The sequence below is a fragment of the Peromyscus maniculatus genome, chromosome 3 (assembly GCF_049852395.1).
Source record: "Peromyscus maniculatus bairdii isolate BWxNUB_F1_BW_parent chromosome 3, HU_Pman_BW_mat_3.1, whole genome shotgun sequence".
Lineage (NCBI taxonomy): Eukaryota > Metazoa > Chordata > Mammalia > Rodentia > Cricetidae > Peromyscus > Peromyscus maniculatus.
The window spans coordinates 32,912,303-32,934,166 of NC_134854.1; the positions used below are offsets into that span (position 1 = coordinate 32,912,303).

Below are 21,864 nucleotides of genomic sequence, written 5' to 3' on the forward strand. Positions count from 1 at the left end.
ATCGGAGAGCTTTTACCAGTAACTAATGGAAGTAGATGCAGAGATCACAGCCAAGCACTGGGCCAAGGCCAGGAGTCCTCCTTAAGAAAGGGGGGAGGGATTGTATGACAGCTAGGGAGTCACATTTTCTTTATTCTTATTCATCAGTTGATGAACTGATGCTTCTGTTACTTGGCCAGTGTTCATACTGCTGAAATAGATGTGGACAGGCAAAGGCCTCTTTAAATCTTCCTTAGATGTGTGGCCAGGAGTTGATTTCTGGAGCCTAGTCTTTTTTTAGGATATATCGTGCTGTTTTTTAAATGGCTGTGCTAATTTTCAGTCCCACCAACCGGCTCAATGGCTCTTTTTCACCTCGGCCTTCCCAGTACTTTTCATCATAGTCTTTTTAATATAACCATTCCTTTGAGAGTGTATGTAGGGTTGATCTCCATGGTTGGGCTGATTTGTACTTCCTGGACAGGGGGATGGGATATGTTGGGAATTTTTTTTTAATAGACCTGACCAGTTGATATAACTTCTTTTTTGACAGATACCTATTTAGGATTATGGTCCATTTTTTATAATTATTTGTTTTGAGGTATTAAATTTTTGAAGTTCCTTATATATTGAGGAAATTAATTGTTTGTTGGATATATTTTTCTGATGTTCTCTGTTCAGAGGGGTGTGTTTGTTTCTCTTCTTAGCGAGGCAGAAGATGGAAGTCCTATTTAATTGCACTTGTCAGTTGTAGATTTCACAACTGTTAACTTGGGGTCACAGAAAAAGTCTTTCCCCAGGCCACTGTTGAGCGTTCCTCCCACATTTAAGTGACTATGTGTAAATAAATGCTGGAACATTAACAATATTTTGGATGGTTGCTTTTGAGTAATGTATATCGTCTATGAATTCTACTTTTTTTTTTTTTTTTTTTTTGATTTTTTGAGACAGGGTTTCTCTGTGTAGCTTTGCGCCTTTCCTGGGACTCACTTGGTAGCCCAGGCTGGTCTCGAACTCACAGAGATCCGCCTGGCTCTGCCTCCCGAGTGCTGGGATTAGAGGCGTGCACCACCACCGCCCGGCAAATTCTACTTATTTTAATAAAATTAAAAATTATATAATGATACACAGAACTGTTTTATATATTTTAAAACCATTTAATAGTTATTCTTGAAAGGATATACTTTATTAGAACATTAGTTAATAATTTTTACATGATGCTTATATGAAATACAACAAAATTTTAATCTCCTTGATTTAACAATAAAAACCCACAAGCAAATATATAAACTATTTTAATTTATTATTTTGCTTTATCTACTTAAATGTACAGTTTTGTCTTGAAAGGTTTTAGCACTGGAATTCTAACCTGTCTTTGTTTTTATCTTTAAAATATGGTCTTCTAGATCATGGTGTAAATAATTTAACTGAAGTACATGTTAGTTTTATATGTTCTTATGCAATAGGAATTTGCTGTCATGATACCCTCAAAACTCTAGTAGGACTTGGTAAAAAGAAGTCTCACACATTTGAAATTTAGTTAGTTATTTGAAGAACATGTATTTGGACCTATTGTGGGGGAAGTAAAAAAAAATAAGTAAATGAACTTGTGAAATAGAATGCAATATTTAATATATGACAGAATAAAATATAATTATGGGGAAAGAGATGATAAAATTCAAAACCAGCTGCGGTAAGTTTTTCATGCCAATAATAGGCTATTCATGAAATAATTAGGGCTAAATAATTTAAGAATTATCTATATCCTAAATCCTAGTAGTTTTTTTTTAAAACCTTCATGTAAAATTAAAAACACTGTTTCTATTCTCTTCTTAGTAACTGCAGTTACATGTCTCTGGGACCTGTGCACCTGAAGAGCAATGCACAACTTCTCAAACTTATTACACAGTAATACTCCATTACCTGCTCCATAGTCCCAACCCGTTGGTTTTCTTGAAGTAGTTGTTTTAATACAACAGTTAATAAAACTAACTTCAAAACACATTACTCATTTAAAAGGACAACCGGGGTCTGTAAACTCAAACTACTGTAATTTTCACACTGTCCAATATGGATATGCCATTTAGCCTCCCCCCCCCCCCCAAATTTAAAAGTTCCTGTCATCTTCATAGCAGAACCCAGGAGAGTGTAAATAAAACAAGCTTATTTTCCTCCCGAATCTGGTCCATTTTTTAATGAATCAAGGATACTTGAGAAAACCCAAGCTGTTTTTTCAATGTATAAACACGTCTAGGCATGTGTATGGAACCCTTTTCACTGTTTAGTTTTCTTGGTTTATTAATTTAAAATAGAATACATACTAAATAAATCTGATTATTTAGTAGCAAGCATTAATTGTTTGAAGGCCAGCAGAGTTTCAGTGTTAATAGTGGGCATAGGCTATAAGTGAGCTGAGCTACTATAAGATATGGAGTTGAGTACCTGTGACCCCTTGACCACACCAGTGGTTCCGTTAAGTTTATTCTTTGGTTACATAGATAACATAAATAATTACATAGTTGACATAGAGTTACCTTTTTTTAGTATGCTCATTATGAGATAAAATTATATTTAAAAAGTAGCTAAACAAGTATATGAAGATACTATAATGGATATTTTAGTTTTTCCATTCAATTACTAAAAGAAAACCAGTTTCCCATGCAAATAAGTAAACAGGTTTTAATGTGTAAGGTGATTTTCATTCTACATTGATGCCATGCTACCTAATGTTTTTATCATAGACTTGGGGGCAGAGATATCATCTCTATTTATATAGAGAAATATAAAGGAAATGTAACAAGTTCATAAACAACCATTTATTCAGCAGCATGAATTAGTTTACAAACTCACTTCTTTTAATTAATTAATTAATTAAATTTATTATTTATTTATTTTATTGTTTGTTTATTTATTTATTATTTTGAGAAAGAGTTTCCATATGTAACATTGGCTGGCTAGGAACTTCACTATCTAGACCTGGCTGGCTTTGAATTCACAGTAGTCCACCAACCTCTGCCTCCTGACTGCTGGGATTAAGGTGTGTAAGGTTTATGCCACCGCATCAGACCCATAGATTACTTTCTGAACTGCTTTGACAGCTCCATTTGCCTAAGGACTTATGAAGAAATTGAAAACTTATCTGAATTTTAACTCAAAATGACCTGTTCATAGGAAAACATTTCTTGGGTGCTTCACTGTGCAGTGAGCTAGAAGAGGAGGAGCATGGGACATGACTTTGACTGCAGCTTCTACGCTCCCAGGCAGTCTTACATAAATGCTGTTTCCTTACTAAATAGCTCTTTAAAACCTCTAAATACCTAGGCAAAAGGCTTTGAACAAAAAGTATTCATTTTGTAAGTAATTGAGAGTACTAATGATATAAAATCATGACTTCAATACAGGTTTTACAAAATGAAAAATAGATTTATGTATCCATAAACTTAAATAAATATGAGAATAAGTAGATGCTATAATTTGGAAGCAACCAAATGGATAAAATGTATTTTGTAGGCAGTGTGCTATAACCAACTGAAGTTAATTCCAAAAGACAGTTAAGATGAGAACACCTATAAATACTTTATTTATTAATGTAATATGTGGTCTTTATTATTACAGCCGACTGATGCAACAAAGGTTGCCTCTCATCCAATTACAGGAGAAATTCAGGTATGAAAAACTTTTAATATCATCGTTCTATCATCTTTTCTGTTTTTATCCTTTATCTATGTGAATTTCTAAGTCTGTTTGGATCTTTCACTTTCTATAACATATACAAAACTGTATAGGAAACACAATGTTACAGCATATAGCATGTCCGTGTGTGTGTGTGTGTGTGTGTGTGTGTGTGTGTGTGTGTGTGTGTGTTTGTGTGTGTGTAGAAACTAATCATAGCTCTGAAACTCCAGACTGTAAAATCCTCAGTCAGTAGATCCTGAGCTTTAGCTACTGTGTAATTGTTGGGCATTTCACACCCAACTTCTCCTTCCAAATACCTGAAGGCCTGTCTTCAAGCTTCATGAGTCCAATGATATCTCTTGTTAAATCATTGGTGTCTAATTAATTGATAAACAACCATCATAGGGAAGCTTTTTCATATTGTAAGTCATAATAACTTTGTCATTCATAAGGTAAATATTTTAACTGGAAAATAGAATAAAAAGTATAAAAATTGTTACTTTAGTACTGCATATAATTTTACATTTGCATATTATACTATCACAGTTTAGATATTAGTATGAGTCACAGTAACATGTTTTTAAAACTTGGCTTTATGCAATATCAAAAATTAATTCTAGGTAGATGAGATGAGTGCAGAGTCTTGGAAACATGAACATTATATTTATTAGAAATCCAGACAAGCCTGTGAGCTTTTGGATAAACTGGGCAATAACTGTTCAGTTTCAAGTAAAATTGAGATGAAGTAGGTAACTTTTTATAAAGAGTCACATAGAAATTAACACAGTACAAATTAGCTATCAGAGGACAGCAAGGTCCCAATAAGGAAAAGCAGGTGTGTCTCCAACATGGTGTAAAGGAAATTCTCACAAAGACTTCACAGGGTAGCAGAAATGTGGAGGGGGAAATGTGTTCCTGGAAGCAATAATACACAGAAAGGTGTTGCATTCAGAGTCGAGCAATGACGGAATCAGCTTTGAGAGGCTGACCTCTTCAGAAAGAACCTTGGATGAAAGCAGAGGCGAATTCTCCCTCACATAATATAGTATTACATGTTTTAAGGAGATGGGCAGAGTGGGGGGAAGCATAATAAAAAGCTGTGTATCAATAGCCTACAGAAATATTACAAGAACAAGGGTACACAGACTGGGGAGTGATTGCACACACAGGAAAAAGCTAACGCGAAGCTGTGAGAATGCAGAGGGGCGTCCCAGAGCGCCTCAGGACAGAACCGGTGGAACTGCGCATGCCCTGCTGTGCATTCCTGACCTTGGTGTCCCAGTGCCAGTGCCAATCTTTTCACCAGACCTTCCTTCTGTCCCTCCACAGGCAACACCGGGAGGACTCCAGCTTTTGATTCTTACTAGTTTTCTCCTACATTAACTCCTTACCTTTAGACAGATGTTTGCTGTTTCTGTTGGGTTTGATGTTCCCTTGTTTCTTCTCCTGCATCCGATCCTTCAGCAGTAAGACATAATTCTGAAGTTGAGATTTACCTGACACAAATGCCTCTTAGCAGTTAACCGTGGTTCTCAACTTTCTTGAGACCCTTCAATACAGTTCCTCATATGTGGTGACCCCCAACCATAAAATTATTTTTGTTGGTACTTCATAACTGTAAATTTGCTGTAATGAACCCTAGTGTAAACATTTTTCGAGGTAGAGGTTTGCCAAAGAGGTCGTACCCCACAGGTTGAGAACCTCTGTAGCTCGAGTTTTCCTGCCTTGCCCACAGTCAGGACAAATCTCTGTCACCCGCCAGTCCCACAGCCGCTCAGATCCAACCAAGTAAACACAGAGACTTACATTGCTTACAAACTGTATGGCCGTGGCCGGCTTCTTGCTAACTGTTCTTATAGCTTAAATTAATCCATTTCCATAAATCTATACCTTGCCACGTGGCTCGTGGCTTACCGGAGTCTTCACATGCTGCTTGTCATGGTGGTGGCCGGCAGTGACTCCTTCCACCTTCCTGTTCTTTCTTTTCTCCTCCCTGTTAGTCCCGCCTATACTTCCTGCCTGGCTACTGGCCAATCAGTGTTTTATTTATTGACCAATCAGAGTAATTTGACATGCAGAACATCCCACAGCAAACCTCTGAGTTAGAATATCCTGAAAGCTGGTGTTTCAATTATTTCCTCTTGTATGGCAAAGTCTTATTCCCCTGGCACACACAGAATTATAACCATAAAGATGCGGGTGCTGGAGCCCCTGTGTATGAGCATGGCCCAGGTCTTCTATGCTCACACTGGTCTGACCCCTGAGCTCCTTAGAGGTCTTTAGGAATGAATGAGGAAAATTTTGAAAAGTAGTGTCTCAAGGTGGCCTTCAGGTTTCCATGTCAGTGAGAAATAGATGAAGTTCAGTGTCAATTGAAAATGAACTTCAGAGAAAGCTAAATGTGAATTATTTACCTCTGTGTTCCTGTGTCCTGTCATAGCATGCAGTTCCAAAATCCCTGTCTTTGTTTTCCCCTTAGGACAGATGACTTTGTCGATTCACACATTTTTCATGGTTGTCAGAGATACCTAGGCTTTTCCCTGTGGAATCATGCAATTAAAGACTTGTTTTCTATTGAAAAACATACACAAATCAAAATTGTGCCAAAATGATAGTTGTATATTAATTGTGAAACTTTAAAGTCAAGATTTGATCCAATATAAACACTATGTATATGTTTTCTATGAAGTATTTTAAAAAGTCAGTATTTTTACACGTAAGTTCACACTTTAAATACAGTTCTTTTCATTTCTACTACTTGGAAAACGTAAAGGAAATTAAGACTTAATCTAAATAATTACAAAAGAATCCTTCGATGGTAAAAGAGAAAACTATTAAGCTCAATCATTTTAGATTATGACAGTTCCTCAAATAATTATCTGATTTATAAATCTTGTTCTTCGATGGCAATGTATCTAATAAGCATCTTAAAGATATGATTCATCTTTCTTCTTCAACTTTTAAAGCAAAAGAGTAAGTTAATATCATCCCAGTCTCCTACTTTATAAGTAGTTATTCAGAAAGAAAAACTACAGGCTCAATCTCAGAGAACTTAGGAAAAATGAAATCTATTCTTTTTTTTTAAATTTTTTATCTCAATATTAATAGAATCTTCTCCATATAAGCTTCCTTCTGACCATTCATTGATGAAATGTAAATGCCATTTTATATACATTTACAAATAATTTTCAAAACCCTAGTAATTGCAATAATGAATATAAGTGGGGCATATTATTTTGCTATGAATAAATTTTCATTATGAAAATATAACAAAAATTTACTGTATTGTTTTCCTTCTAAATGAACTTTAAGTAGGCCAAGACTCTTCTCTGTGCAGAGTCTTGGAAACATGAACATTATATTTATTAGAAATCCAGACATGCCTGTGAGTTTTTGGATAAACTGGGCACTAACTGTTTAGTTTCAAGTAAAATTGAGATGAAGTAGGTAGCTTCTTATAAAGTGTTGAGAGAGCTAGTAAAGTATGAAATGATACTGTTTCACATGTTTTTTTTTTCATGGAATTATTTCTACCTCCTAAAGCTTCAAATCAACTATGATCTTGGAAATCTTATAATACATATTCTTCAAGCAAGAAATCTTGTCCCTAGAGACAACAATGGCTACTCTGACCCTTTTGTTAAGGTGTATCTACTTCCGGGGCGAGGGTAAGTAAAGAGGCATTGTCTTCTGAGTATCAGGGTCCACAGTCTAAACAATCCTAAGAACATCTTCCACTCTTCAATTTCCAAGCCTAACCTGGACTGCTCCTCTTACCCTGTCCTGTCTGCTTTTGCTCTCATGTTTATTTCTAATTAGTAGACACGGTTGAATTAAAATTTTAAACGAAGTCTGAGAGAGCAGTAGTCAGAATAAAGTCCGTCTCCCTGGGAGTAAGCAGTGTTTTGATTGTGGGAACCACTCTTGTGCTGTGTGGTCAGATTAATTCTAAAAGCATTTAAGAAATTGTGGTGGATTTCAAGGAGTAACTTACATTGAATCTTTTCTGGGATCTGTACATTGATGATATAAAGTAAGTGCTGTGGGCTTGGGGTCTAACTCCATGACAAGGTATGTGTTTAACATACCTGAATACTTCAGTCCCCAGCACCAAATAAAAATACTAAGTAAAAGATGTGCTCTTTGATGATTCATAAAATTAATCACATAATTGATGCTAATAGCAATGTTCTAGTATATGAACAAGTACTTGAGAATGGTTTAGAACAGAGATTTGACCTCCACAAATCATTGTACCTTATCTAAGATATTTATAATAGCCAAGGTAATGTTGTGGAACCATGAACAGTCAACAAATGGAGATGTATTGAAAAACTTCCTCAGCTGATGGCAACATTGGTTTCATTTCTCTTGAATTTGGAGTAAATTTTTGAGTATTGATTTTTGCTTGGAAATTTTTAACTATAATACAGAAGCAAAGGGAGTAGTCTGGTTGCTGACTATCCTTTATTTTCAAAAGCTTTTGCTTACTAGCCAGTTAGATTTTACACTTACTCTTATACACTTTCTACATCTAGATCATTTTGAAAAAAATCGCAGCAATTAACTGTTTTTGTGAATATTTTAGTATATATCTTTAAATAATAACTCATTTAAAATTCACAAATAATTTATTCATTTCATCAATAATATCTTTCATAATATTTTTAGTTGGCTTGAGGACCTCACTGGTGTTTTTAGAACACACTACCATCAACTACAAATGCTTTTAAGTACATGCCAAACATTCTGCAGAATTACATTACGTGCTGCAAAGCCTCAACAGACTTAAAAGCAGCCAAACTGCACAAGTGTGTGTTCCGCCCCTGACTGGTTTGTCTGAAAAGGAGCCATAGTAGAGTTACATAGGTGCTGCTGTGAATCTGCTGTTTTCTTCCGGAGTCACCACAGGCAGATCCCTCGTTCTTTGATACTCACTTTCCTTGTCAATATTAAGAGAGCACAATCATAATTTTTAATTTGTCAATGGAAAGAAATCAGATAATGCAGAGAGAATAAATCACAAACAGTATACCTGCTCTGATTCCATACACCTACCCCAAGAATTCCTTTTAGAAAGTTAGAATTGTTGGTGTGGTTTGTCTAATATTATTTTCTTAAGGATTTTTGAAATCCTCAGTAATTTTTATGAACAATCAATAAAATAGCCACATAACCCAGGAAAGAGAATCTTTTATTTTAATTAATTATCGAGTTTATATAGTTGTGTATACAAGTTGGCCCCATCTTTTAAAGGGAGTTTGACAAAAATAACAAACAATAAAAACTTTGATTTTGGTCATGAGAATTTTTGTGTTCTTTAAAGAAATTAGGAAGTTATGGGAAATTACTCTGAGGGATTTGTCTCTAAGTATTTTAAGTGGAGGGAAAGTACTGTCACTCATTTTCTGTCTTCCCTGATGGTGGCCCTTGGGGTCATTTTTTATACTACACAAGAACACTAATATTTATGCATGGCGTGACTGAGGTGGAAATCAGGACAGCTGTGTAATACTTAGCTGGGAAGCATAACAAGTAGAGTGAAATAGACAAAAAATACACACCCAGTACTACTACCCGCCCCCCATAGTTCTTCCAGCCATCCCTCACAGTGGGATTCAGCTCCAGTGTGGAAATCCTGTTCAATTCCTAGTCTGTCGTTAAGATATCACTAGTTGCTGAGTGGCCGAGTAATTGGGATTGCTAGACATGTGAGAGCTGTTTCACTGTAGTTCTAGGTTATCATCTGTCTCAAGCCAGTTTCATGCTGTGCATTGCTTCTGTGATTGCTATTCTCATGCTCCTGTCTATTTCTGCTCCTAACTTTTTTCTTCCTGTCTTCCCCTCTCTCCTGCTGTACCCTTTCCTCTGGCTTCTGGAATCAATGCAGTCAAGTCATGGTTGTCCAGAATGCAAGGTAGAGTTGATTCTCCTTCAGTGTCAACTACGCTGTTATGCCTAAAGTCGTATTCTGTGTGTTTTTAAGTACGAATACCAACACTTCTTGGCCAGTACTACTGCTTGGCTGTAACTATTATTTTTCTACCAGGGGTTGTCTGTTGAATTAGGCCTCAGCAAACAGTCTGACCAATGTGCAATAGGACATAGAAAATTAGAAATTATTCAAAGGAAGGATAAGGAAATTTTATCCTAAAATTAAATATAACTACAATTTTCACTTGTATTCTGTGTACTGAATCTCATTTAGCTCCTTATGTGATAATCACAGCTTAGGTTCTCCTGACTTCCTATCACAAATGAAGATATTGCAAGTGTTTTTAAGTGAATTTATGGGCTAGTCCTGTATGTGAATCTCATTTTAAATATAATGTGTGTCTGATCTGTTCTTCCCTTGCTTGATACTGAAATGTTTCCATAATTTATGTTTTCTGTATCACAAAATCATTAGAAGGCAAAATCAGCTGAGACGAATATGTGAGTAATTACACAAACACTTGTCTTTGGTTCTAGTAGTATGGAACTTCTCTGATTTATTGCTGTATCACTATCTTACCAACCAAGACTACCTCTCACGACAGAGCTCAAAGAATTTTTTTTGCACATCACCCACTGCATTATCAATTAAAGTGTTTTTTCATAGAAGAGACTCATATACCATCTGTACTAATAGGATGATAAGGATTTTAGCCTCAGCTATATTATTAATGTTACAGCATTTGTTTGTCTGTGTTATTAAAATATGACAGTTTATTAATCCTGGAAAGCTGTGACCCAAAAGAGACTGTTTCTTTTTTTAAAGATGTAAATATTTATCTTCAACCCTAGCATTAGCAGCCTAGGAACAGAGACACTGTGGTGGCTTTCTTGTGGTGGCTAGTTCTCTGACCGTGGATACAATCTGAGTTTCTTAACTGAGATATAAAATTAGTTGTGTTTCAAAGAGAGTGTGTCAGTTTAGAGCTCACATTATCATTCTCTCTATTCGTAAGCTCCTAGCCTGTTATCTTAGGAAGCTCAGAAAGCGTTATCAGGGTGGTGATTGTTTGCATTTAATTTATAGGAGAATTTGTTTGGAAACTGTTTGTAATGAATAGAATTTTTTGATTATCACTTGGAAGGTTAAAAAGCCAAGGTGTTGTCCTTATATCATTTTCATCATATCTTTGAGAACTGTCAGTGTGAGAGGGAATTGCAGTGACTGTGGAAAGCACTGACTGGAGACCTTAAGAACCTGGCTTTGAATTTCAGCATTGTCATAGAAGCCATGAGTTGTCACATGAGGATCCAGAGCTCCTCCTGTGCTCCCTCCTGTAACTATGAGGAATAACTTCGTCTGTGTGTACGTGTGTGTGTGTGTACGTGTGTGTGTGTGTGAGTGCACACACATGTGTGTGAATATTCTTAGTGTGTCACATTATAATCTTCGGTCAGTGGCAATTGCTATTATTACTTCTGGTACTATGTATAATAGATTTCTAGTAGTCAAGGACAGTTAAATAAGAGAGAGGCAATATGTGTAGCAACTCAATTATACAAAAGAATTTTACAGTAATATCAAGAAAGCCAAAAAAACCTTTCTTCCATAAAAAATGATAATGTATTAAAAATAATAAAATGAGGGGTGAGAGTTTACCCAGCAATAAAAGCACTGGCTGCTCTTCCAAAGGACCAGATTTCAATTCCCAGCACACATGTGGCGGCTCACAACTTTCTCTAACACCAGTGCCAGGGGAAGCAACATCCTCTTCCAGCGTCTGTGGACACTAGAGACACAGCTGCTACACAGATGTAAATGCAGGCTAGACACTCACACACATAAAAAATAAATTAATTAAAAAATAACAAAACAATAACAGTCCTATTACCCTAAAAACCTACACTGGTCCAGCTTTATCATTTCCTTTCATTTAGTTTTCTACAATTTTACCTAAAAATACTCATATACTCCGAAAGGATTGAGGTCAGGTGGGACTGAGATGAGAGAATGCCAAGGAAAGTCAGCATATGACCTATGACTTTGATGTACTTCCTTGGATAACTACAAAGTGAAAATATGCATAACTGAAGTATCTCTCACTTTTCTCTCAGCATCCTGCTGAACAAAGTGTGGTTTTTCTCATTAATGAGACTTTGTTATGTTTTAACAATTTTTAACTATCATTATAGCTGGAGCTGCAGTTACTCGAGAGACTTTCTTTAAACATGCTTGTTAGCATGTGAGTTTTGCCATTTGGAACAAATATTGCAATGTGATGTCCAAACCTGACTTCAGTGTAATAAATTTAAAGGAAAACAAAGGCATAAAGTCATATTTTAAGATGAAGTGCTGACGAGCGGTGGTAATGCACGCCATTAATCCCAGGACCCCAAAAGGCAGAGGCAGTCAAATCTCTGTGAGTTCAAGTCCACCTAGTCTACAGAGTGAGTTCTAGGACAGCTAGGGCTGTTACACAAACAAACAAAACAAAACAAACAAACAAACAAAAGATGAAGTGCCATGTTCCATTTTTGTTTGATGAACTGGCTTTTATATTTTCCCATATTTATAAATTTTTAATTATTAAACATGGCCTAATTATCATAATGTTTTATCATTAATGTACTCTACCCTCCCGGACAAGAAAGGCAAAGAAGAATACCCGTTTTTCCCCTCAGACTGAAAATATGCTCTCACTCAAAATCCCCAGTTTAGCTATCCATGTTTGACTCACAAATGCAGAGATTTTGGCATAGCTTTTAAAGTTGTGGTAATTTGTCAATTGTATAAAGCATCAACACAGCATTATGAGAACCAGAGTGATGGTTGTAAACTAGTGTTTGAAAGGAATGGCTTTCATGTGGTGCTGACATTGAGGGAAGATGCCCCACCACGCCCCTGTGGCAGGTGGGAGAGCTCACCTGTACCTCACCAGCTGTAGCACGAGGGGGAGCAGGCCCCACACCTCACCTAGACAGCTCAGTGGAGCTGACCCTGCTGAGAAGGATGTGGGCGAGCTGGCCTTGGAACATGAGCATGGGAGATCTGGCCCAGCCCCTCATCTGCTATGTGGTGCTGTGAACAAGGGGGAGATGTTCTCCCCTCCCCCACCTATCACCACCTGTGGCATGTGGGAGAGCTGGCCCTGAGGTCAAGAGAACCAGGGAGCTGGCCCAGCATCTCACCAGCTGCAATACTCAGGAAAGCAGGCCCTGAACCTCACTTGGGCAACTCAGAGGTGCCGACCCTGCTCTTGGGGTGCGAGTGAGCATGCCCTGAGGTTGTGAGAGTGTGAGAGCTGTCCCTGTACCCCTTGTCTGCCATGTGGTAGTGGGGGAGAGAAAAAGATGCCCTCCCCCTCACTCTTTGTCACCTGCTGCAGATGAGAGAGTTGATTCTGCCCCTCACCAGATACAGAATTATGGAGAGTGGGCCCTGCACCTCACTTGGGCAAAACAGTAGAGTTGACCCCGAGGATATGAGAGCAGGAGAATTAGCCCCACACCTTGCTGCTTACTACATTGGATGAGCTAGCTGGGGCAGTACTGGAGAGCTCGCTCTGTCATTGAGGATGAAGGAGACCTGGTGGGGTGACCAGCCCAGCAAACACCCATAACCAGAAGCAGAGCTATGAGTTGGTCCATCCCATCATCCACCCCATCTATGGTCTACTGGAGCATGTGAAGGGGCTGGTCCTGCAGACTCAAAGTTATAGGATCTCCATGACATAGATAAACAGCAGAATATTGAAGAGGAGCCACAGTGAGGGCTCAGTATCAATGATGTAGCAAAAGCAAAAACCAGAGACATCAAGCCAGACCAATGATTCAATGTAATGAATACTTGCAAGTAAAAATATATGAACTAAAAGACTGTGTGACTCACTGTGTCACACTACAGCTTCCATGATGAGATTTTTCTTTTCCTTTTCTTTTAAATGTTATCTTGTGCCTAGTGGTAGTTTCACATGCCTTTAATCCCAGCACTCAGGAGGCAGAGGCAGGCAGATCTCTGTGAGTTCAAAGCCAACCTAGGCTACAGAGTGAGATCCAGCAAAGGTTCCAAAGCTACACAGAGAAACCCTGTCTCAAAAAAAATGTTATCTTGTTTTATCCTGGATAGAGGGACAGTTGCACAGGTAGAGGGCAGATAGGAAGGGACTGGGAGGTGAGTGGGATCTAGATGTATGATGTGAAATCCACAAAGAATCAATAAAAAGTTAAATTTGAAAAAAAAAAAAGGAATGGCTTTATTTGCCCAGCTATGCAGTTCAGGAAATGCTAGACAGACAGATAGACAGATAAAATTATGGAGGAAGATTTCAAGTTCAAGGCCAGCGTGGAGTACATGATGTCATGCTGCCTATAGACTAATTAATAAATTGAAGGAAGGAAAGAGGAAAGCAGAAAAACTAGAAGAGAAAGGATCTGCTAGAGGACTTCTTTGGTTTCTAAAATGAGGCAATCAAAGCTGTGGAAAGGTCACAAGACCTGCACAAGATCAGACCAGCCATAGACCAGCATGGGGGAGGGGCAGTTAAGGAATTCTTACCCCCAGCTGAGAAGCTATTGCTGCTGGGCAAGGGAAAGTCAGCATTTTTGGTTTTTTGGGGGTGGGGGGGGGTGGGCAGAGAGGGTATGATGGGGCAGGGCAGAAGCCCTTGAGAGGCTACCCATGCTCCAACAGATAGCCCTACATCCATGTACATTACAGGCAACACTGAATAAACTATGTGACTTTGCATATAAATTTGGGAAAGAAAAGTGGGAAGGGGAGGAGTTGGAAAGGAAAGGGATCTGATTTGATCAAAACACACTATATACATATTTGAAATTCTCAAATAATAAAAAAATTATTATTTTAAAGTTGTAGAAAGTATTCTGTAGTAAAGCTTCCTATTAGCCTGTATTGTTGGTTGTGGCAAGCAGAGGTACTTACTGCTTTAGCAGCCAAGACTCCAAACTATGACATGCCTCTTACCAGAATTCAAATGAAGACTGGCTGTGATGTTCCAATGCTCTGAAACTCAGGGCATAAATACTGACAGGCAAAGCATGTTTTGCTATACCTCTGTACTGAGAGGATATTTTCACTAAAAAAAAGTTAATTGGGTTCACAGGCTAAGTATACAAAACAAGATGAATACCCTAGAAAAGATATCCCCAGACAGAGAAACAAAAAGGAGCAGTGAGGTGTATTCCTTTCTCCTGGAGCCAAAAACATCATTATTCAAGATGATGGTCAAGGTCAAGAGAAAGAAACTGAAGGTCAGATAATGAAGGACATAAACACAGGTGCTGCAGAAGAAGCAAAGAGCAGACCAAGGACTGAACTGAAGAGGGTGTAGACTCACATGCCAATAGTGAACCTATCTCATGATAAAGACAAGAAGACACGGTCCAAAGATAAATCCTCTAAGAGGATTATCCACAAGTCTGAGGAACACATGGCAAAGAACAATCTTCTGATCAAAAAGGGAGCATCTAAGTTTATCTAAAAATGGTGAAGACAGACACAGCACACAGAAAGGAAATCATCATGAGGCAGAAGCCACTCAACATCTAGATCTCATGAAAGTCTCCATCGAAGTAATAAAGGAAGAAGTCTTGGTCCAAGAATAGGGATCAAAGAAGTCTCAGTCCAGGATTAGAGATAAGGAAAAGTCAAGATCTAGAAGCAGGGATAGAAAATGATCTATCAGAACACATTCAATCAAGATCCAGACACAAGTTCAACACTAGAACAAGGAGCTGAAGTTGAGCTAGAAGAGATTGGGAAGCCAAGAAGAGTAGCTGAAGCCTAAACCAACACCTAGTCCATCCCCTTCAGAGGCAGAAAGCCAGCAATGGACACCTAGGAAGCTTTAGTTCAGAGACTGGAAATGGAAAAGAAATTGCAAGAACAACAACACAAGCCTATGATTGGAAACAAAACAACAAGAAACGGCTTCAAGAGTTGCAGTTCAAGAAACTGGGGGTTCTGTTCTCAGTGTTGCTGTGCTGTTGTGGTTGGGAACCCAAATGACCCCTCAGATAGCTACAAAAGCTCAAAGGCCCTGCAAGCCAACCCCCAGGCAGAGACATGCATAGCTGTGCCCTGCCTGGTGGGGACTGTAACCAAGAGCTGTTTACTGAGCAAGAGGAAGAAAGGAAAAGGCTGTGGCCACAAAGAAGGCAATAAGGCTCAGACTGCCAGAGTGTGAGAAAACGGAGTTCTGTAAACAAGGACCGGAATGTCAAAAGTAGAAATTTAGGAGCATTAAGCATGATGAAGCTGTCTGACTATAGCTCAGTTTATAAAGAAAGCAACAAGACATTGAAGCCAAAATAAGTTTTTCAAAATCTCAATGCTCAGTACAAAATGGTAAGATCACAAATGCATACACAAAGAGAAATGGGTTTGAACTTCACATTGTCAATGCACAGAATGGATACAGTTTGAAAAGGATCAACTTGGGACTTTACAGACTTATATTGATATAAGGTCTTTGCTCACCAAACAGCTAGCATTCTAGCCTGGATGGGTGTTGCATTGATTTTAATTTATTGAAAAATATGATTTTGCTTATAAATAGCAGATAAGTGATACTGGTGTTGGTGTTTGTAAATTAGGTTAAACTCACTTCCATTGAACTTGACAGAACTATAAAAAGACAATATTTGTTAGCTCACAAACTCTATTTTTTGAATATATAAAAGCTTGAGGTGGCATAATATCTCATACATAAACTTCTTATGTTTGATATCCTGTGTACTTTTGCACTTAAACTTGTAAGTTATTTTTATCTATTGATACGTGGAAGAAGTGTTATGTGGATGCTCTGCAGAAGAGCTGGCCATTAAAAAAAATCTGTGGAAAGGAGGTTGAGTCTGGACAGAATTGGAGAATCAAATTCAATAAAACAAAGATACTCTATTGATATAATGCTTTAATCTGTGCCATCTTAGATTACTTCTGACTCCTTGAAAAGATAAATGCCTGTAATATTTATCCCCGAGTCTCACATATGCTATGAGATTCAGAATATCTCTAGGCAAATCTAAAAGTCTTCTAATATCTTTTGTTGTGAAAGTGTGTGTATACATATTTATAACTTATGTTATATGTAAATTGAGGTGGAGGAACTTTATGTTATAGAGACAAAGTAAAAAACTTCAGCTAATAAAGCCTGTTAAGAAAACGTAACTAAGTGATACTTTTGGATGGGTTTAATAAGTTAATTTCATATAACATATTGAGTAAAGAATAAGGATTTTTTTATACTTAATTCCTAATCCTACCACATAACACCCATGTAGCCTTACTAGCACATCTTCCCCTGAGGCTTAGAATTTAAGCTTCAGACAATCTTACCTATTAAATAAGATAATAAATAGAACCTGTTTTGTAAGGAAGCCTTAAAGATTAAATGGGTTAACACAAAAAAGCAGTTAGAGCTCAGGAAGCAGTCAGAACTTAATGTAGTTTTATTTCAATGTGACTGTTTTACAAAATGCTTTTCAAGTATGAATAAAATATATGATCATAAGGTAACACCATTACAGTTGTACTGGTATGCAATGATTTTTCTATCTGTAAAAGTGACAAGAATTACTAAATGTGGGTATGAAACTTTTATTATTTATTCATATTGTATGGATTAAGAAGCCATGGGGATTAATAAATCCTTTGGATAAATCCTTTCAGTTTAAGGCATAGCTATATTTTAATGAAAGAGCATGCTTATAGTTGACTTCATGCCTGTCTTAAAATTATGTAGATTCACTATTTTAGAACTTTAAAAAATAATATTACTGGTGATCATCAAATTTTGGATTTTATCATTACTGTGGTGTTCCCATAATTCTACCATCTTGATAACTAAATCTGAGCCACATAGAAATTTAAAATTCTATTACTTTGTGCCTTGCTTAAGTACACCTGCCTAGAAGGACAGTTATGAATCCAAATTATTGAGCAAAGTCGGCTGTTTACCGCAAGGTGTTCAGATTAATTGTTCCCATAACTAAACAACAAACATAGTATAAAAGAACATACCCTGCCAAGAACTTTCCATTTTTTGGAACTGGAACCTTTCAAGTTTACTGAAAATTATACCTTAATTAATACCTATGTGCTTATTATCTAATTTTATCATCAACACTTTGCTATACTTGCTTCAGATGTTTTTATAATAGTAGATACATTACAGGTACATTTGGAGCCTTTAAAACTACTTCCTTGTCAACCTAGAACATTTACTTAATTGAATTTAATATTTATACTTCCTAAGTTTTCCTATGATATTAATATAGATGTCATATGTACAAATGTACCCAGTTATTTATACAATTATTTAATGATTTTAAATTCACATAATGATAACTTAACATTGAAATGCTTATCTCTCTGCAAAACTTTAAATAAAAATATTTTCAAGTATTTGATTTAATTCATCCTGTTGCTTAATGGTTCACTGATTGAATATATAAGTACATATTTATTCACTTATTAACTTTAGTAGAAATAACATTGTAGTAAATAGTTTTGAATAAATTCCTTTTGTATAAGTGAGAAAATTCTCTAGGGTAGAAGCAGAATTAGTAGAATTGAAATATCCTGGAGATATATATATATATATATATATATATATATATACACACACACACACACAATAACTTAAACTTCACTAGATAGTGACAAAATTATAGACAAAATATATATACAAACTTATAATTTCATGAGAATTCTGTTTGTTAAAATCATTGGGTAAGCATTTCTTCCAAAGCATCTGTAATTTATCTTTATTGACAAACATTAAATCCTGTTCTTATTTTTGTATACTCAAATGGGACAGTTAGAAGTGAGAAGGACCTGGAATCAGTTTGTCATGGCTAACATGAGGTTTGGTGAGACACAAAACCCACAGCTCAAATTTCACCGCATATTACAGTACAGCCTTCAAAAATCAATGTTCAAGCCTTATCCCAGAATAATTACTTTGTATTCTCCTGGAGTGCAAGGGGTATGGAGTCTTGACTGTCTTTAAGGAAAGGTAGCCAGTAAATTTAGACAAGTATCCAAGACTTCCTAGTAAATAGATGACACCTACCAGAAAAAAAATATTATTTCATCAGTGAGATGTGAACTAAGATGGAAAATCCAGAAAAGGTGACGTTAAGGAAAGGCCTTGCCTGTGGGATCACCATCTGTTAATCACAGAGAGCAGTTGCCTAGTTCCAGCTCCAGCCACCAGTTCATGCCAGCTGTATATTTAATTCCGATAGATTTTCAGTCTCAGTTGGTGAATGCATATATACAATATGAGCTTCTAATGATTGCTTACAGACGATAGAAGAATTGGGGATTCATTGAAATGCCCCAAGTTACAATGAATGAAGGAAGATTTTAATTTAGTTTCAATTTTAATGTAAACTAGTGGCATAAGACATTCAAATTTGCTTCATAACCATGGTAAATATCATACTTCAAAAGGAGTTCCAAATACCCTTTTGGGAAAGTTTTTGAAATTTCATCTAATATAAGAGCCATTTGTCTTTATTTTTCTGTAAAGGCAATCTTCTTTACCTTTCTTTCTTTTTAAAAAAACAAAAGAAAACAGGGTCTAATGGAACCCAAATTGTAACTATGTAGCTGAGGAAGCTGAATTCCGCTTCCACCCGCAAATGCTGGTGTCACACTCTTGTGTCACAAAGCCCTTCTCTTGATATCATTACTTTTTAGGCACTGTTGGGGGGAGACAATTTAGCTTTGCTGACGAGATTAGGTGTAAAACTATCAGAGAGTTGGACTATATTACTATTTATGAAGCACAAAGATATTAACATTATTATATAGTTAATGTAAGTCTCTCCCACATTTAGGAAAAAGTAAAATTTGTAAAGTATAGTCCAAAGTCATGCAGGAATTTCTGTAAAAACATACTCAGTAATGCAAGCAAAACTCAAGACACCCAATATATTTTCAAAATGTCACTCATTGTGTGTTCAACTTGAAGTTGAGTTTCAAGATGTAGTGGCCTCCCAGTGGTATGAGACCACAGATCTGGCACATGCTGCATGTCCTTCAGTGTGACCAAGTCAGTTAAATGTCACACTAACTCTTTTCTCTCTTCCAATTCAGTGCTGAGCACAAGAGAAGAACTAAATATGTCCAGAAAAGTCTTAATCCTGAATGGAATCAGACAGTAATTTATAAAAGTATTTCCATGGAGCAGGTATGTAATTATTATTTTATAAATGACAGATGTAGGCTGATGTAAGTGTAGTGATGGCCACATTATGGAAGAATCAGGGCCTCTATCAAGGTTTTCCACACACAGTAAGAGTCCATTAAAGACACAAAAGAAATATATTCAGTGATAATAAATAAGGAAAGTTCAAAGGTAAGGTAAAAACAAATGCTCATATTTTAACAAAGCAGTCAAAACATAAACAAATAATTTAGTGAAATGAGGCTTTTAAAATATTTTTAAATGAAACATTTTCAATAGACTGGTTCAGATTTGCACATTGGGAGGAAATATTTTCAACTGGCTGTATTTTTTTTTCAGAAGGAACATATAAAAATAAGATGAAATGCATAAAAAGTGTTATTTATTCTACCCAACTATGATGTAGGAATTCATTTCTGTAAATTGAAGCTTCCCAAGAGGAGAAAATTAAAATTTGTGAAGAAAGTGTAATGGTGACTACCATAAAACATCAAAACCAAAAATAAGTGTTTGGAGACAAAATCATATTAGTGCATATTTTTTAATTTAAAAGAATGTGGATCCCATAGCTTCCATAAATAACAGGAGATAAATATCCCTTTAATGCCAGCACTTGGGAAGCAGAGGCAGGCAGATCTCTGTGACTTCAAAGCCAGTCTATTCTACAGAGCGAGTTCCAGGATAGCCAGGGCTATACAGAGAAACCCTGTCTCAAAAAACAAAATAAACAAGAAAAAGAGCAAAAAGAAAGAAACAGAAAAGTCATAAGATAATTTACAGGAAACAATCTTTCAAAATGAGGTTCTTGTTTGCTCTCTGGAAAGTGAATATGAATATAAAGTTATAAATTAATATTAATCTGAGTTCTTTAAAAAGTTAAATTCTACAGAAGTAAAAATGCTTCATTTTTGGCAATGATTGAGATGAAGAAAAATGTAAATGCTTTAGAGTATAGACTGCTTTTTGTTAAGTGAGTAGTAAGAATGACATGAAGTGAATGTAACTAGTTTATTCACAAAATAATGAGGTCTCCTATAATCAAACACTAGATTGAATTACAAATTAATCATTACAATTTCACACAACATTTAATGTAGAATCTTAAGTAAAATACCAAGTACTTTCATAAGATGAAAAAAATTCAAGGTGAGAATCATCTATGAATATACTGAAATGCATGTTGGAGATATGGGGTTGATGACCGCTGTATCCGAATGCAGCTCATGAAGAAGACATTGGAGGTGACAGTTTGGGATTATGATAGATTCTCTTCCAACGACTTCCTTGGGGAGGTAAGTCTTTCATTTCCTTTTTTTATTCGGTCCCCATATGTCACAAATTAAAGCATGATGAAAAATATTTTTTTTGCGTTTACACAATAGTGGTTCCTGACCAACATCTTTTGGTGGGTAAGTTAATTTCTTGAGTTACTTTTTGAATAGGTAAATAGAAACTCGAGAAGTGATTTTCAGTCTACCATTTGATGTACTTTTTAATTTGGTTAAGATTAAATAGTTTTTTTTTAGCAGGAAAATAAAAAAAAATCACAATGTGATTACAAATGAGATCTAAGATAACAAAAGAATTAAAAACTAAGCTGGATTTTTTTAAAGACAATACCAGTTTCTTGAGTTGCTCTTCCTTACATATAGAGATGTAACATTTCACATTTCTATTGATGATTAAATATCATGCTAAAGGTTTTCAAATGCCTTAAAAGTTAAAACTAGATGCAAGAGAACACTCTTGGAGTAATTATATAACTGTGTTAGAAACCACATAGGTCTAAGAACAGAATCTGGGAGAGTGAATGGACCTTTGGGTGTTTTCATCAATAATATCAAAAACTATGACATTTACATTATATATGCTTTTACATTATATGTGTGTACACACTATATGTATATGATTTCCAGGAAGCCTAAAGCTTACAAAATGTGATACTTTCTTGCTCGGAACTGTGTGTGCTGCATGTGTTGTCTCTAGAATGAGGGCTTGTTTGAGTCTACAGATACGATCCCCCTCTTTCCCATCAAATCTGCACCACCAAAGCCTGGCA

At 36.3% G+C, this 21,864-nt stretch overlaps 1 protein-coding gene and 1 pseudogene across 6 annotated transcripts in view; both read left to right on the forward strand.

The window, feature by feature from the left end:
• Positions 1-21,864, forward strand: part of Pclo (piccolo presynaptic cytomatrix protein) — a 341,169-nt gene that overhangs the window by 253,547 nt on the left and 65,758 nt on the right. For 4 of the 6 annotated variants that reach the window (XM_042272921.2, XM_042272923.2, XM_042272922.2 and 1 more), the window contains exons 14-18: positions 3,595-3,645; positions 7,198-7,322; positions 9,545-9,571; positions 19,715-19,808; positions 21,026-21,097. In XM_042272921.2, the coding sequence (XP_042128855.2) occupies positions 3,595-3,645; positions 7,198-7,322; positions 9,545-9,571; positions 19,715-19,808; positions 21,026-21,097 (369 nt within the window). The remainder of the gene's footprint in view (positions 1-3,594; positions 3,646-7,197; positions 7,323-9,544; positions 9,572-19,714; positions 19,809-21,025; positions 21,098-21,864) is intronic. The other 2 variants (XM_076566312.1, XM_076566311.1) reach the window with 1 other exon arrangement.
• Positions 14,259-17,864, forward strand: LOC121827892 (uncharacterized; annotated as a pseudogene).